Below are 15,564 nucleotides of genomic sequence, written 5' to 3'. Positions count from 1 at the left end.
TTTTCAGTATCTTAGTCTACGATCTTGAGGACTTATAAATTTTGTCTGTGGGAAGACAGATAGGGCTCCAGCGTTAGAGGTTTAATTGCTTGAGTGGAGTGATTAAGGGGATGTCTGCTTTTGCTTGTCAAGCATTTCTCTCTCCATTTCTAGGAACACAGATTCTTTTTTTCTGTGGGAAACACACTGTATGCAATCTAGATGGCCTGGTCCTCTAGACTTTTTTTTCCGTGTGTGTGTGTGTGTGTGTGTGTGTGTGTGTGTGTGTGCGTGCGCGCGTGGTGGCAATGGTGGAGGACAGTGAAGGGAACCCAATGTCTTGCTCTATTAATCTTCTATTTCCTTCAGGCATGGCTACATCGAATCTGAAGTCTGCTCTTTTGGCTGAGCTGTTTGACCAGACCAGATTTGTCTGTCTTCTTTAGCACGGGCTTGCAGGCATGGCTGACTTTTTTTTTTTTTTTTTTTTTTTTTTTAACATGGGGGCTGGGTTATTTATTCTTCCACAGAAAAATGCTCTTATCCACTGAGCCAATCCCCTGTTCTTCCTCTTCTCCTTTTTACTTCTCTCATCCCCTACCAAGGAAGTAGACACATGCCTCAGGCTTGACCAATTGGAAAGTCTGTCCTGTTGGCCGTAGGCATTGTATGATAGGGTCAAATGTTTACCTCAGATGGGCTAGTCTGTGTTCTCTGGGCTCTGCTATTAGAGCTATTGGCAAAGACTGTTTCATTCTGCTGGCTGCTGATTGGGTAGTATGGGATTTATGGTGGTGACAGTCATGAACAAAAAGGGGGATGACCAAGGAGAAAGAAATGGAAATGTAATCCCGATGACCTTTTGCGTCCTCTTGCAGCCTAGTACAATCTCTTATATTTACAGATCTTGGTTGATTATTATTATTAATTATTTTAGAGATAAGATCTTCCTACATTGCCTCTCCTAGTCTTGAACTCATGATTTTCCTGCTGTAGTCTCCTGGGTGTCTGATGTGACATGTACGTGATACACACACAGCATGTTAGTTGACACTGCTTTTGATTTTCATACAAGTTCTGCCATGAGGAGCGGGGGATCTCCTGCATTTCGGGGATCCCAGTCATTAGGTTTTGGAGATTGCTGAAACTCCCTGGTCAGTTCTAACTTTACAAAGCGTCTATAGAATTCAAAAATTGACCAGGTTTGTTCTCCACTGTGTACCGTGCATTGTACCATCCATCCAGAGACTTATTGACAAAGTTCTTTACTGGGCAAGGTTAATCTTAGAAAAGTAACATGGAGACAGATGTCACTAAGTAGGCCAATCTCAAGGGAAAAACTGAGGCATACCTCTTGCCTCCACAGATTTTACCACCTCCCATTTGTGAGCCTGCATGCCTCCTGCCTTCCGCTGCCCTCAGATACAGCTTGGGGTCAGTGGGGTAGCATGTCTTCTGTCTCAAGTGTGAGAGATGGAAAGAGGAAACATCGCAGCCTCCACAAGACGTCCCTGCTCAGTATCTTGGGCAGTGCATTGACCAGGAGGTCGGGATTTATAAAACTTAAATGGAAGATCAGGTACCCCAGCAATCTGATGAAAAACAGCGTGGAGAACAAGAGGGAGCGGAGAATCCTGCAAGAGAAACCACAGACATGATTAATCAGGGATTAGAAAACTCGGAACAGAGCAGAGTCTCAGGCTTGAGCTCCTCTGCCGACTTCACATTCCAGGCAGCTTGTAACTGCTTCTGCCACTCAGTCATTCTTTCCACGTGCCCCTGCTTTATTTCCACTTCCCACCACGGAACTTCATTTTGTTCTCTTATTTATTTATTTTTGGCCAATTATTTTCCAAAGTAGTTAGTTGCATCTACATATGGATTTCTGTAGGCCCACATCTCCTCCAATGGGATCTTACCAGATGCTTAAAATTCTGTCAGTCAAACAACTATAGAACAAGAACTGGTCTGGCCTCATTTCACATTTCCTTGGTGAATATTGAAGCTGAACACCTGTTCACAGGCTGGTTGGTCTCATGTGTTTCTTCCTCTTGCCCATTTACCTTTTAGGTAGTTTGTGCTTGTTGACTTACAGGAACTCTTTATATATTGTAGACAAAGATGCCTTTCCGTAGGTCGTGTGTAATGCTCTATGCGCTTCCACCCCTATAATGGTTCCCTGGCTCTCAGGTATCAGAGAATAAAGTTTCTTAATTTTAGTAAGATCTTGTTTGTCAGCCTTTTATTTGATTAGAGTCAGTGCTGAAGTAAAGTGTAGTGCACATGCCTGAAACTGCAGCACTTGGGAAACTGAGGCAGGAAGGTCATGAGTAGGAGACCAACATAGTGATCCCTTGTCTCAAAATGCCAAACAAGAAAACAAAAGTAAGTCTAGAAAGAGACTCCTTCCCCCCCACCCCCCATTCAAATGCTGTACAGGTTTACTAAATATCTGCCAACTCCTTATTAGGTCCCCCTACTGCGAGCACTGGTGTGTGGACAGGCTGTAATGGCCACTTCTAAGGAATAAAATGGGGTAGGAATCAAAGTGAGTCCTACTGGACTCTGATGATACAGATTAGAGGAGCAGCCCAAGGGCTCTGCGAGCACTCTGCTCATTATTTTGGGAGTGTCCTATGTAAGGACATGGGAACATGTAATAATTCATGTATGTGGTATTAAAGGGTGTTTTCCTCAACCAAAATTTCCAGACAATTGCAACTGACATTTATCACTAATAATTTTAACTGTCCTGATGGAACTCTTTCTAAACCATATTTCAACCCACTTTAAATATTGTTTCTTTATGCCTCAGTAGGCAGATTGTATGGAACGTAATTTGACCCTTCTTTGCCTGTGGAGGGCCTTCATGAATACTAATCATTCTTTGCTGTCACAGTGTTTCCCACAGGACCAATATGTTCTCAGGTGTTCAAATCTTGGATCCCTGTTCATTTAAAGAGTTAACAAAATTGTTATGTGCTGGATACTTAGTAAGGATTTCTTTCCACAAATGTGCTCTGTTTTGTTGTGCCCGCCATTAAAAGGTGTACACTTGCATCTAGGAGCTCTGACCCCTCCCCACTTCCTGTCTATCCTAGCCACTGGGGAACTCCATGCATCAAGCTACTTCAGACTGAAAGAGAAAGGGAGGAGCTGTGAGAGTGGCCACATCTTTTGTGGGAATTAAGATTTCTGTTCCTCACAACTGCTAAGTGGCTGACCTCTGACACTGGGAAGTTAAGTTTGTCAGTTGCCTTTGGATCAGAAGTCAAGTCATGAGAACTGAGATATTCATGAGCAACACAGTCTGCTGGTGTGTGTGTGTGTGTGTGTGTGTGTGTGTGTGTGTGGTTATTCTTGTCTAGATTTTTTTTTTTTTTTTTTTTTGAGACAGGATTTCTGTGTAGCCTTGGCTGTCCTGGAACTCTCTTGGTAGACTAGGTTGGCCCTGGACTCAGAAATCTTCCTGCCTCTGCCTCCCAAGTGCTGGCAATAAAATTGTGTGCCACCACCACCCAGCCCTTGTCTCGATTTTGCTTTCTGACAGAATGGCTAAGTTTGGCTCCGGGCTTTTTAGCTATTCAAAAAGTTTACCAGAAAAAAGATCTTGCTTACCTTTTACTGAACCTCAGTGCCCCTTTACTGACGAAACCATCCTGGAAGAAACACCAAAAGTAAATAAACAATTTCTTGAAGCTGCCAGATAACACTAGCGAATCATCAGTTGAACGTTATGCTTATACAAACCTTACAATTTCTTGACATATGTACAAACAGATGTAATTTTTAAAGATAAAATTTGCTTTGTAAAGATTCACTTTATTTGTTCTTAAACTCACTGTGTCTCTGGGTGGATATGTATACACAGGTTTGGGTGCTCATGGAGGCCAGAGAGGGTGTCAGGTCCCCTCAAGCTGGACTGTGAGCTGAGTGACTCCGGTGCTGAGAACTGAACTTGGGTCCTCTTCTAAGAGCAGCAAGCACTCTTAGAAGCTGAGGCATCTTTCCAGACTTGGTTTTTACACACACACACACACACACACACACACACACACACTGATATAAACTAAGGTGGAGGAAGATAGTTATTAATAAGGTGATAATATAGCTGGTAAGTAGCCTACTAACTGGGCCACAGAGCCCACATTTCTAGCTCTCTAACCCACTCATTCACCTTCTGCTTTGCCAACAGGAACTTAACGACCCATGGGAATCATACAGATGTGGCCTAAGCAAGAAGTTTCAGAAGGACTGAAATAATGAGGCTTTCTGGATTTCTTTAACATATCTCTCCCAAAATGCTTTTTTCATCATTTTACTGCCTTTATAATAAACATCCTTGTGAAATTAAGGGCAAGAGAAGTTCTCACCACATTCTGAAGCCAACAGAACTGGAAATGCATTCCATGGCTGTGACCTGAGGCAGCTGGAGTACATGACAGGTGATCAGAGCCCAGGCAGCCTTTCTTGCATGAAGGCACTTAAACATCACTGGCCAGTGGACCCTCATAGGACTATAATAGGCTTTGGAAAGAAACATCTAGTTTTCTCAGATTGGTGTTAAGAAGAAGGAACCCATCGATGGGCCTCTGAGAATGCATGGTGGAGCAGGCTAAACTTGGTTCTAGAATGTTAGACCTAGCACATTTTATGAGTCTTACTTGCTGAGTGGCATGTGTGATGCTGGGAACCAGAATAACTTGTATAGAATATGTGGGCATGATCCAACAGAAGCAAACATCTGGTTGATCCCACAACCACAGGTAACATCTGGCATTTCCTCTTATGGAAAGAGATGGGCTCTTGTTTCTGAGATTAAATGAAGCATTTATGTTGATGACATGACAATTCTGGTGACTGTCAACCTTGGTTATAGGCCAGTGTAGCTCAGTGAGCCTGTTGCTATGAGACAACAGGAAGGCTGAATGGACTGGTACCTTCTTTCCAAAAATCCTGCCTCTTCAGACCCTTGCCTGTGATGACTTCATGATGCTAACTTGTGGACAGACACTGAAGTGTGACATAAAGAAGTATGGCTTTCTGTGCTTTAACTTACAGAAGAATTCCAGCTACATGAGGGCAGCAGATAGCTGGTGCCCTGAGTTATGGAAGACTCAAGGCTGTATTGGGAAGAACAGAAAAGCAGTTTGAAATTACAGGGGAGAACAGGCATGTGCTTTATCTGCCCCATTTATAGGACGTGACATCAAATAGTGCTCCTTCCGGCTTTCATTTGGAACTGTCTTAGGTTAGCTTCTGAGAATCTGTCATCTGTATGGGTGAAAGTTGGAGAGACAACTGCCCCTTTGCCATCTTGGGGATGCTGGTGGTAGTACAGAATGCTTGAGGATTAGAGTTGGAAATGTTTGGAAAGTTTAGTGAGCAAACTAGGTATCCATTGGGCGACTTAGAGTTCCTGGAAAACGCCCTTAGTATGTGAAGGCATGGAGTAAGGAATGGAAGTCTTACCTTCTGACTTAGGCTCGTGCTCCTTTCTCTCTCAGAATCCATGCTTAAGACTTTAGATCTAGGAGGAAGAGAAGCCAAAAAAGAGGTTGGGCAAAGTATTCCAACTATTCACAATGTATAGAATACTTATTTAAAAGCTGCATTAGCCAACAGCATAGCCATATACACACAGCTGTTTAAATATAGTTAAAACAGAAACTCAGCTTCTTGGCTACGTTATCCATCTTCCAGGAACTCAGAAGTCAGTTACCTGTGGATAGTGGCTTCCTACTGGATGGCACAGAATGTTCTACTAGACAACACTATTCTAGAACCTTGGCTTAACAGTGAAGTCCTTATGTAATGACCAGCAAGCATCTAAAAAGACTTGATCCTGAGACTGTCCTTCAGGATCAAGGAATTCCATATCCTAGGACCTGGCTTCTACATTGCCATTTGTAAGTGACCCTCTTAGAAGATTATGCAGTTTTGGCTTCTTATTGTTGGGCCAAAGTCCCTCCAAATATCTCATAAACAGAAACACATATTCAGTAAGACTACCTCAAAAAGAAGGGGAAGTGATGGAGGCACAGCTCTTTGTTTTGGTTGTGTGCTATTTTCATCTGGGAAGGAGGGGACACTTGTTTGCAGGTGTCTTGTCATTTTAAGTTTTTAATGTTCATAGCTCAGTAGAGTTTACAGTTCTCAAGTCTCTCCAGGGTGCATTTCATGCCTATATCGTGGTTGAGATGTCACATATTTAGGAGAAGTGAGGATGGGGACAGTTTTGGGTCATCCTGTGAACAGTAAGGAACACTCCACTTACCAAGGATTTCAGGCAGCACTCCTTTTTAAAATTCATGTATGTGCTTTTATAATGTTATAAGAGCACATGCTAAAGTTATGAAGGAAGTTATAAAGTTATGAAGATTTTAAGACTTTGATTCTAACTAGATCACAAAAGGAGGGGGCTCATTCATCTCCAGAGGGGACCTGGGCAGAGTTCATGCTGACTCAGCCAAGAAGGGGTTAACCACCAAACAGCATGTTTCTTTGTTGATGCTCACACTTCTCTTTCAAGGTATCCAGTCTCCAGTTCTTCTTCTATCCTCTTCAAAGCTTCCTGGTACTTCTTTAAAGAGAATCGAGTGGAGCAATAGTTACTATTTGGGCACTTTATGACATGTTTTTAAACATGCAAACACTTTTCAGGAGACTATAGAACAAATGCTTTGTGTTCCCATGACTACATCCTTTCAAACCACCACCTTGTCTCTCTTACTTTTCAGTAAGAGTCAGTTCCCAAGAGTAACTGCTCAGACATACAGACATGCTCATTGTTAATTTAAGGACAGTGGTACCAAGACAGTGGATCAGTAGTTACAAAGACTCAATGGACACTAAGGTGATACAGGCTGGGGACTGATGAGTGTACAGTCTTGCCCTAGTACCACACTGAGATAGTTTTTTCTAGGTAGCATCCCTTGAGCAGCCTGGGTGCATTTCATCCTGTCCCGCAACAATCCCTCTGCTATCCCTTGCCAGAGAAGCTGTACCTTTATGCAGAGAGCTTGATCTTCACAGAGCTGAGACACAAACACATAGTCTTCCATTATCTGGGAAACCAAAGTTGAGTCCTAAAGCTTTCCAAGTTTATTGCTATAAGAGCAGAAGTCCATATGTTCCACCCCTGTTTCCAGACACACAGTGTAAACTTCTGCTGTATGCAGAAATTCATTTCAGTTTTGAGAACGGATGAAGTACATACTATGTAGTCCACAGAGGAATTACTTAGAGGGATTTGGAAAAGGAGGAGATACCAGCGTGTGTTAGGCACAGATGTTAGGATGTGTCTTGAAAAATGTTCATCAGAAAAAAAAATCTAGGGATTGTGCTTAATGTCCTTTTTAGTCTTTAAACCACCAGTTAGCCCCAGGATGTTCCTGAGTCTGGATGTATTAGGTTGATGGGAGATTATGTTTCCCCTTCTTTGTAAGAACTTTAAAGTTCGCACCTTGCCAAGCTCCTTTTCTTGGTCTGCACAGGATGACTCCAACTGTTGTAATTTAACCTGTTGAAAGGAAAGGATCAAAACCCCAGCAGATGAAAATGCACAAGACAGGCACATCATCTCAATGCTTAGCTGATAGCTTTCGACACATCAGCTCACAGCCGACCGGGGCCTTACGACAGCATCTAGAGCTTACAGCTGAACAGGCTTCTCTATGCCAAGCCTTGGTCTGTTACATTTGTCCTTGAATTACATAGTTCTTAAGCTATTTTTCTCGAAAATTACTGTCCTGAACAACTTGTCATTTTCCTTTTCCTTCCTTCTCTAGCCCTGCAACAGAGATTTTCTGTATAGGCCTGCCTGCCCTAGAACCCACTCTGTAGTTAGTTTGTAGTTAGTAGTAACTTTTACTCTACACCTCAGTATATTTTCTCTTTCCTATTTTTATCTCCTTAACTATTTGGAGAAACACTATTTTATATTGGCCACTATAATAAACTAATCTCTCTCTCTCTCTCTCTCTCTCTCTCTCTCTGTCTCTCTCTCTCTTTCTTTCTTTCTTTCTTTTTTTCTTTTTTTCTTTCTCTCTCTTCCCCTCCTTCAGCTCCCCCCCCCAAAGGAAAGATTGGTGAGTCCTCTGCCTTTATTAGGGGATTTCATTATAGTTGGGACATAGCAAAAAGTCAATACAATAATGGTCTGTGCAAAAAAAGGTAATCAAAACAAAACATGTCGGAGGTGTAAGAGAGGCTGAAGTGAGGGTGGTGGGAAAGGCCTCTGTAATGAGATGATATTTGAGTGGAGACCTAAATAATAAATATTATCCTGTTAGATATCTGGAGGAAAGACATTTTGTGGGGAAGTTATTGCCAAGGCTAAGGTCAGCAAGTCGTGCACGTTTGTTACTCATGAGCAGTCAGTGAGTATGGCCAGTAGAATAGGTGTGAAAGGCAAATAGGGAATAGGTTATAAGCCCTTGTTGTTTCTAGAAGGATTGGCAGAGGTTATAGGATTTTGTAGCTTCTAAAAGGTATTGTAGAACACCACAGATCAGAGATTCCCAGCCTGTGGGTCACGACCTCTTTGGGGCATTGAATGACCCTTTCACAGGGGTCACCTAAGACCATCTGCACATCAGAAATTTACATTATGACTCTGAACAGTAGCAAATTACAGTTGTGAAGTTGTAATAAAAATAATTTTATGGTTGAGGGTCACCACAACATAATATATTGAAGGTTCACAGTATTAGGAAGGTTGAGAATCACTGCTGTTGTTTCTAGAAGGATTTGTCTAGGCTATATTACAGGACCCTAGAGGTAGTAGACGAAGTTTAGATCTTTATTCTAATTGTGGTGTGAATCCAAGGGAGGGCTCGAAGTGTAAAGACAAAGTCTCATTTGTGATCTAAAAGGACAATTTTCTCCTGGTATAGAAAATGAATGGTTTACAGTTTAGGAGTGAAATAAGAGGCAAGGAGAACCGTTTTACTGAGGCAATTTCAGTTGTTACAGCGGCTTTCAGAAGCAGGGAGTATCAGGGTAACAGATGGAGAGGAGAGGTTGCATTTGGGGTGTATGTTGGAGGCAGAGCAGAAATACCACACTTCTCTATTCAGCTCTGTTCTTCCTCTCCTGTCTGGATGCTGTGATTTGACACCTGCACTCTGCACAGTGTGTTCTCCCTTCAATTAATTACATCAAGGGTACTCATCCAGATGTTCTAAGAGCTATTCTTGCAGGCCAGTGGTGTGAGTCATCAGGCTTGGAGCAGATACCTTCTTAAGTGGCTGGCCTGATTACTAACATGCCAGAAGAAGAGAAGTAAAAGAGACGCTGTGTATCTTACAGTAATCACACCGGAATGCCACAAAGCAGATGGTTCACATGGCTAATGGCAATCTACAGCAAAGAGTGGTGGCATCACAAAGGCTGAGATGCTGACAGTCACTGCAGTCAGATCCACTGGGTTTCTTATTGATTATGGTTGGGTTGCCTATAGCAAAACCTGTTCTACAAAAGAAGGGATTTTGGGAGAAAACCACTCTTCTCACTGCTTATATGTCAAGCATAGTCAAGGTCTTTATAACCCTTTCTGGTCTTATCTCCACCTTCCTTCTGGTGGAGCCTCAGACCCATCATTTCATTCTTCTCAGTTGTTCAGTACTGGAGCATAGTCAAGTTTTCTTGCTGTCTTTGGACTGCCTGTGTAAGTGGACCCCAGTGCTAAGCTGGCCAGCAGAAGATGGGACAAGAATCCCATATACTTCCACTCTCTGCTTCTATCAGTGTCTCCATTTCTTCAGAGGTTTCAAATGTAGAATTTTTTTTGAATGTATAGGGAAATTAGATTAGGACAAAGAATTAATTCTGGATAAAATGTCAAGGGAGAATTTTATCTGCTTTCTCAGTACCAAATACAAATTGTCTTTAATTCTTGTACTTTTGATTAGAGTCATTGGTTTTGGGTCCTTAGATCTGGAGCATAATTAGGGAGATGCTACACATTTATAGTATGTTTAGAAAATATAAACCCTTAAATAGTTTAGGGACTAAGTGAATAAATCTTTTTTTGATTGAAATCAATAATATAACTTATTTGACATTCTGTAGACATACAGATCCTAGGTCTGCCTTTATTAAATTTATATGTAACCTCAGCCAGACTTTTAAGTAACAACTTCAACATTGTTAGATGACTGTGAGCATCCAGATAACACAAAGAGGAAAGAAGAGGAAAGGTTTCATACACACAATCTCATTTGTTCCTCAATCCATACATGCACAATGAAATATCCTGACTACACACACTAGATTAAGTGCTAGAGCCGAGGTTTAAGTGAGGGAATTCAACTCCCCAAAGAATTTGTACTCATGAGTGCTCTGTTCTTCCCAATAGAAAGGAGAATAAAATATGCTGTGGAGAGAAATTCTTGAATAAGGGCAGAGTAGAGAGAGAGAGAGAGAGAGAGAGAGAGAGAGAGAGAGAGAGAGAGAGAGAGACCTCAGTGTCTCTGGCTATGTCTAGTCTGATGCAGGCCAATGCCTAAAGAACATTCAGCTACCCTGATGATTGTGTTCAGCTTGACAGCTGTTCCCTGGCCATGCAATCCAAACCCACTCCCAACTGCTTTACCACTTACCTTGGACTCTTCTGGGGTTGTTTCCAGATCACCTTGTTCACACTTGACTACCTTTTGTGATTTTCTTGTAAGCTACGGTTTCAAATAAAAACACACTTAAAATACAAACATAAATAAAATAATGACAATGATGTTAAATAATAATAATAATAATAATAACAACAACAATAGTAATATCAGAGAGAAAAAGTATCTTTTGGTGTGTGTAGCTTGAGTCATGGCTATATGAGAGCTTCAAGGAGACAGCCTTTGGGAGATGGGAAATACTTGGTGTCCTATGGAACTATGTGTTCTATTGGTGTTTTCTTACTAGTCTTTGTGACCAAGTCATGATAAGCAAGCACTTCTTTCAAGCCCCAATTCAATGTGGGCTACTCAGGGTTGCAGGGTGGGCCGGAGTGGGTATCAGTGTTAAGTTCTCTGCAACGTGAATGGGCTGGGTGAGGAAATCCTTGGAGATTAAGGGTAGTAGTGGTTGTGATATGAAGGTACAGTTAACTTCCTAGAAAGGTTTTGGCTAAGCACTTCAACAGAGTGTCTATCGGAATCAATTTCCTTGTGATAGAATGGAAGGCTGGTGAGATCATTAAACACCCATCCACTACTCCTTCCACTCCACGATTGCAGAGGATATTCATGGCTTTTTGACACAAGCCTTAGCCTCAGGGGAGCATGTCAGAGAGTAGAATCCATGCCAAACTGAGGCATCTTTGACACCTGTGTCCACTTTTCCTTATCTTGCCTTTGTGGGACTGAAGATGCTGTGGAGCCATTGAGAAACACAGAGCCTTGTCCTACCTTTCTCTGAAGTTCTGAGATACTATGAACCAGAGTCTCATTCTTCCTCTCCTGGAGAAAGGACCAGAGTGTTAAGTTTGAATCAAAATAACATCATTTGCTCTTCAGTTGATATGCCTGTTTTGTACAGGTATTTTCATACAGAAGTTTGAACTTATTTGGACAATGTAAGTTGATCTTGAAGTCAAATCACAGCTGAACTAATCAGCAGCATGTAAGAGCTATAGATACTTACATTTCCCGCACTAAATACTGCCCAAGAAACCCTGCTTTTCCCAATTCCCTCCCATGCATGGTCATAGTCTTTGTATGCAAAAAGTTCAGCTTAAAAGCCTCCTCCCCAAGAACTAGGTTTCATGGTACCAGAAAGCACTATGGAAGCTTCCAAATGAGAGAGACAGCCAACAGTCCTATCCAGCTATACCACCTGGATTCCCACCATTTGTCTAAATCGGATAAAATTGCCAATATTATCAGATTTAGATTAAAGAGAGACTAGCTTAGTTGAAGAGGTTGTGCTCTACCGGGAGGCCGGGATGAAGGCCGTGGAGTGTGCTTCCCTGGTACTGTGCTTACCAGTCTGGATGTTTCTTCCTCCAGCTCCTGCAGGGCTTGTTCTCTTTCCATCACAGTGTAGTTTTCCCTTTCCCACTCCTCGTCTTCTGCAGGGTCTCCAGTCTGGGTGATCTCACGTTCCAGCCTGGATGATGCAAGTATAATCCATAAGGACCCACGATGGACAGGTTCAGAGGTGATAAAACTCAGGTGTTTGGTGTAAGAGCACTTTGATGAAGCCATGAGCATCCCCAGTTGGCAACCCTTCTTTCCCAGACCCATAGAATTAGGTTATTTACAAGCTATATCAAGAAAGATCCGCTTTATTTCCAGGCCAAACAACTGCAGTGTTCAACTCAAGGTAAGCTCTGCATGGATTTTTAAAAAAAATATATATTTTCAAACTTGCTTGTTTGAGTCTCCTTCCCACGGAGAAATGTCAGAGTGAAGGCGAGTTATTTGCTACATGTGGAAGAGTTGGGTAGAGCAAGGAGGTGAGTTGAGGTTTTATTTTTTTTTTCCTCCATCCCCACATATTTCAGGTTGGGAACTTGCATCATGAACCTTAAGACTCACCTCTGGACTTCAGTTTCTTTTTCTTGTATTTTGAGAAGAAGCTCCTGGTTGGCTTCATCTATTCTCTGCATATCCCTTTCAAGGTCCATGTTCAAACTGATAATGTTCTTCTTTGATTGGGCCAATCTCAAGATTTCCATTTTTTCTGACCTGTAGGCTCAGCCCCACAAATGAACAAGGGCTAGTTATCTCAAAAGCAAAAATCTCTGAGCCAAATGGGCTCTCTAGAAGACAGGCAGCTCATCCCCTCTGCTCTTCCTGGGAGCCCATTTTTCATTTTCATTTCTTGGAAAACTCGTACATCTTAATCACACCCTACAATGTTTCAGTGATTCTCAACCTACCAAGGGACATTTTGAGATAACGATGCATCTACAGTCTGACTTCAAAAGAATCTTTACTTCCTTAAATAGCCATGTACTGGAGAGAACTGTTTCCCATGGCAACCTTTTCCTAAATTGTTCTCAAAACATGCTTATGCAATACACTTTTATTGACTATTTTTATCTAGGCACCTGTTCCAACACTTCTGAGTTAGTCTGGCTTTATTCAGAGACAGAAGCTTCTACCCCCTTAATAGGGCTTCAATCTTCCCCTCCTTGGTTCCACTTCTCTTTGACTTTCTGATTATGATGTTTGAGATTCTCATAGGAGGGTTATTTCAGTGAGTACATCTTATATTACAGGAACATTATCCAAGAGTACAAACATCACTTTTGAAAAAAAAAATTGTGAATGAGATGATAACTTTAGGAGGAGCACCTAAGTCAAGGGAAGCTTGCACTAAACTTTTTCTACGATATAAAATAATTCATCGTCTTTGGAGTTAACTGGGAATAGGGTAGCATGACCCAGGGATTTATATTTTGTTTTGGGTGGCATGAAACATGGTATTGGAAATTAAAGTCCTGTCTTGGAAAAGCTGGCTTCTATGGGAGAATTTACCACTTCCTGTAGAAGTGGAGTGCTTCAGAGATGAGTGGAGGGAAGAAGGAAGGAGACGTGACTGGAAGATTAAAGAAGGTATGAGCAGTGGACCGGCCTCACACCTGGTGCCTGGACTGCAGCCTTTCATAGTTGTCGTTACTTACTCATAGTCGAGCTGAATTTCCTTCTGTTCTTCCATTGTAGACCCCTGAAATGTCAGCAGAGATGTGGTTATGAACAGGAGAACAGGTCCATTAATCTCCCAAATAGAAAGTAAATGAATTGGTTTTCTCCCTTCATAACCCCTGGGTTGGACATGACAAAGACTCCAGATCTTTCTGCTCATCTGACTCTGCATCAGGAAGTAAGGGTGCAGAGATCTGCTAGAAAATTCTAGAAGTTGTCCTGCAAGCAAACGCACCTAGAGGCTGTTTGCCATACTAATACAATTTGGAAACCTGAACGAAACATTAGGAAAAAACAGAGGTGGTCAGTTTTTTCTTAAGTCTCCTTTCTTCATGACCACTGCTTTCTTAAAGGTCACAAGGCACAGATATCGGCATATCACTGCCCTGGAAAGTCATGGATGTTTTCCAGTTCCCAGTCAATGCAAGCTTGGTGGGAAGTGTGTTAGTATTAATCAGGGGTCAGAAAACCAAGTAGAAAAAAACCCCTGTGGCCCTCTCTGCCTTGTAACCTCTTCTACAAACTCTACCTCCCTTCTACTGATGTGCTTTGGCTTTCTGATCCTGCCCTAATCAGGAGATTCTTCTGAAGACTCTCATCTCTTCCCACCAGAACCATCCATTAGAATCTCACAACCTTCCATAGGGTTATGACTCCACACCTGACATACGATGGGCAGGCAGCATGTCACAGTGGTGCCATTGGCAACTGGTTCTTGTTATCTTTCTGGTGTTAGAACCTCTGTGGGTGTGTGGGCTTTATGGCTAAGTCTGCCCTAAGCATGGACATGCCTTAGGGAGTCTGGTTTCTAGGCAGTATAAAGTGACAGCATTCCTTATCATGTCTGTGGCAAATAGTGCTTCCTTTTGCCCAAGTGAGATGAAGATGGGGAATTTGGTCTGCCACCACAGTGACGCCACCAAGTGCCCAACTAACAAGCAATTCATCCTATGGGTATTGGAAAGTAAAAGTACCCGTGTCTTCAAGAGGGAACAGGACAACACTTGCTCTTGTGAAGACTTTACATTCTGAGGTGTGTGTGTGTTTGTGTGTGTGTGTGTAGGTTGATTTTATTTCATCCAAAGAAATAATGTGAACATATGAGCAGATGAAGCGTATGGGGGGGGGGGGGGGAAGGCACCAAGTGAGTCACAAAGAAAGGATTTTGCAGTTTTAAATTGAATGGTGCAGAGAGAGCCTTGGAGATTCCTCATGTCTAAAAGGAGCATGCCAATATGTGAAGAGGCATCATTCATGGACATGAGCACTTGTGCTGAGATGAATGCAGAGACCAGCAGGTATAGCAATACCGCGAAGACCCAGTTTTGCCTGCAGAGGCTCATGGGTACATCCAAGCTTGCTATGATCTGAGTTTTAGAGACCAAGAATCACCCACCAAAGACTGAGAAATTACTGGAGATTTTTGATATTGACAGTAATTCCTGTGATAATCTTGAATTAGTTCCACTATGTCTTCTCTTGCAAGATTTAATGGAAAATCATTCACTGAAAACAAAGAATATGCATTCTTTATACCCAAACACATGCATATGTTGGCAAATTCTTCACAGCTGGTAATGTCTTCTGTATAGTGAGTCATAGAAACCTGTCAACTTTCAGGCCTCTACTCAGAGAGGACCACAGTGAGGTGATTTGTGAGCCAGACTGACTTCTTAACATACTGAAGTTTCTAGCAAACTATTCGTAAAATTAACCGCCTCTGATGACCCCCATTACCATCTCCTGAAAGAAGGCATTTCATTGCTTTATGAAGCTGTACACAGAAGAGTAATTAAGTAACAATTCAGGCCAATGGCTTCTCCCAGGAATTGATGGTAGGGAGAGTTCATTAACCCCAGCTGGTTATAGCTTCACCAGGAAATGCCCTGGACCAAGGTTATTGCAGCTGTTAATGGATTGGATAGGGACTTTAACTGGG

General features: G+C 42.1%; 1 protein-coding gene across 4 annotated transcripts; it reads right to left on the bottom strand.

The window, feature by feature from the left end:
- Window positions 1–1,232: 1,232 nt before the first annotated feature.
- On the bottom strand, window positions 1,233–14,241 carry Tmco5a (transmembrane and coiled-coil domains 5A). Of its 4 annotated transcripts, none has more exons than XM_034496266.1 (12): window positions 13,861–14,199; window positions 13,562–13,647; window positions 12,513–12,662; window positions 11,958–12,081; window positions 11,382–11,432; window positions 10,584–10,655; window positions 7,445–7,501; window positions 6,987–7,046; window positions 6,498–6,562; window positions 5,452–5,509; window positions 3,598–3,638; window positions 1,233–1,613 (listed from the first exon to the last, which is right to left on the bottom strand). In XM_034496266.1, the coding sequence occupies exons 2-12, from the start codon at window positions 13,585–13,587 to the stop codon at window positions 1,415–1,417; spliced, it is 903 nt and encodes a 300-aa protein (XP_034352157.1). In that variant the 5' UTR covers window positions 13,588–13,647; window positions 13,861–14,199; the 3' UTR covers window positions 1,233–1,414. The 4 variants fall into 4 exon arrangements, with proteins under 4 accessions (XP_034352157.1, XP_034352153.1, XP_034352159.1 ...); XM_034496262.2 differs by having other exon boundaries at window positions 1,234–1,613; window positions 13,604–13,647; window positions 14,155–14,241; XM_034496268.2 differs by having other exon boundaries at window positions 1,234–1,613; window positions 14,155–14,212.
- Between the last annotated feature and the right edge of the window lie 1,323 nt (window positions 14,242–15,564).

The sequence above is a fragment of the Arvicanthis niloticus genome, chromosome 2, assembly GCF_011762505.2.
Source record: "Arvicanthis niloticus isolate mArvNil1 chromosome 2, mArvNil1.pat.X, whole genome shotgun sequence".
Classification (NCBI taxonomy): domain Eukaryota; kingdom Metazoa; phylum Chordata; class Mammalia; order Rodentia; family Muridae; genus Arvicanthis; species Arvicanthis niloticus.
This window is presented reverse-complemented; position numbering and strand designations above follow the sequence as displayed.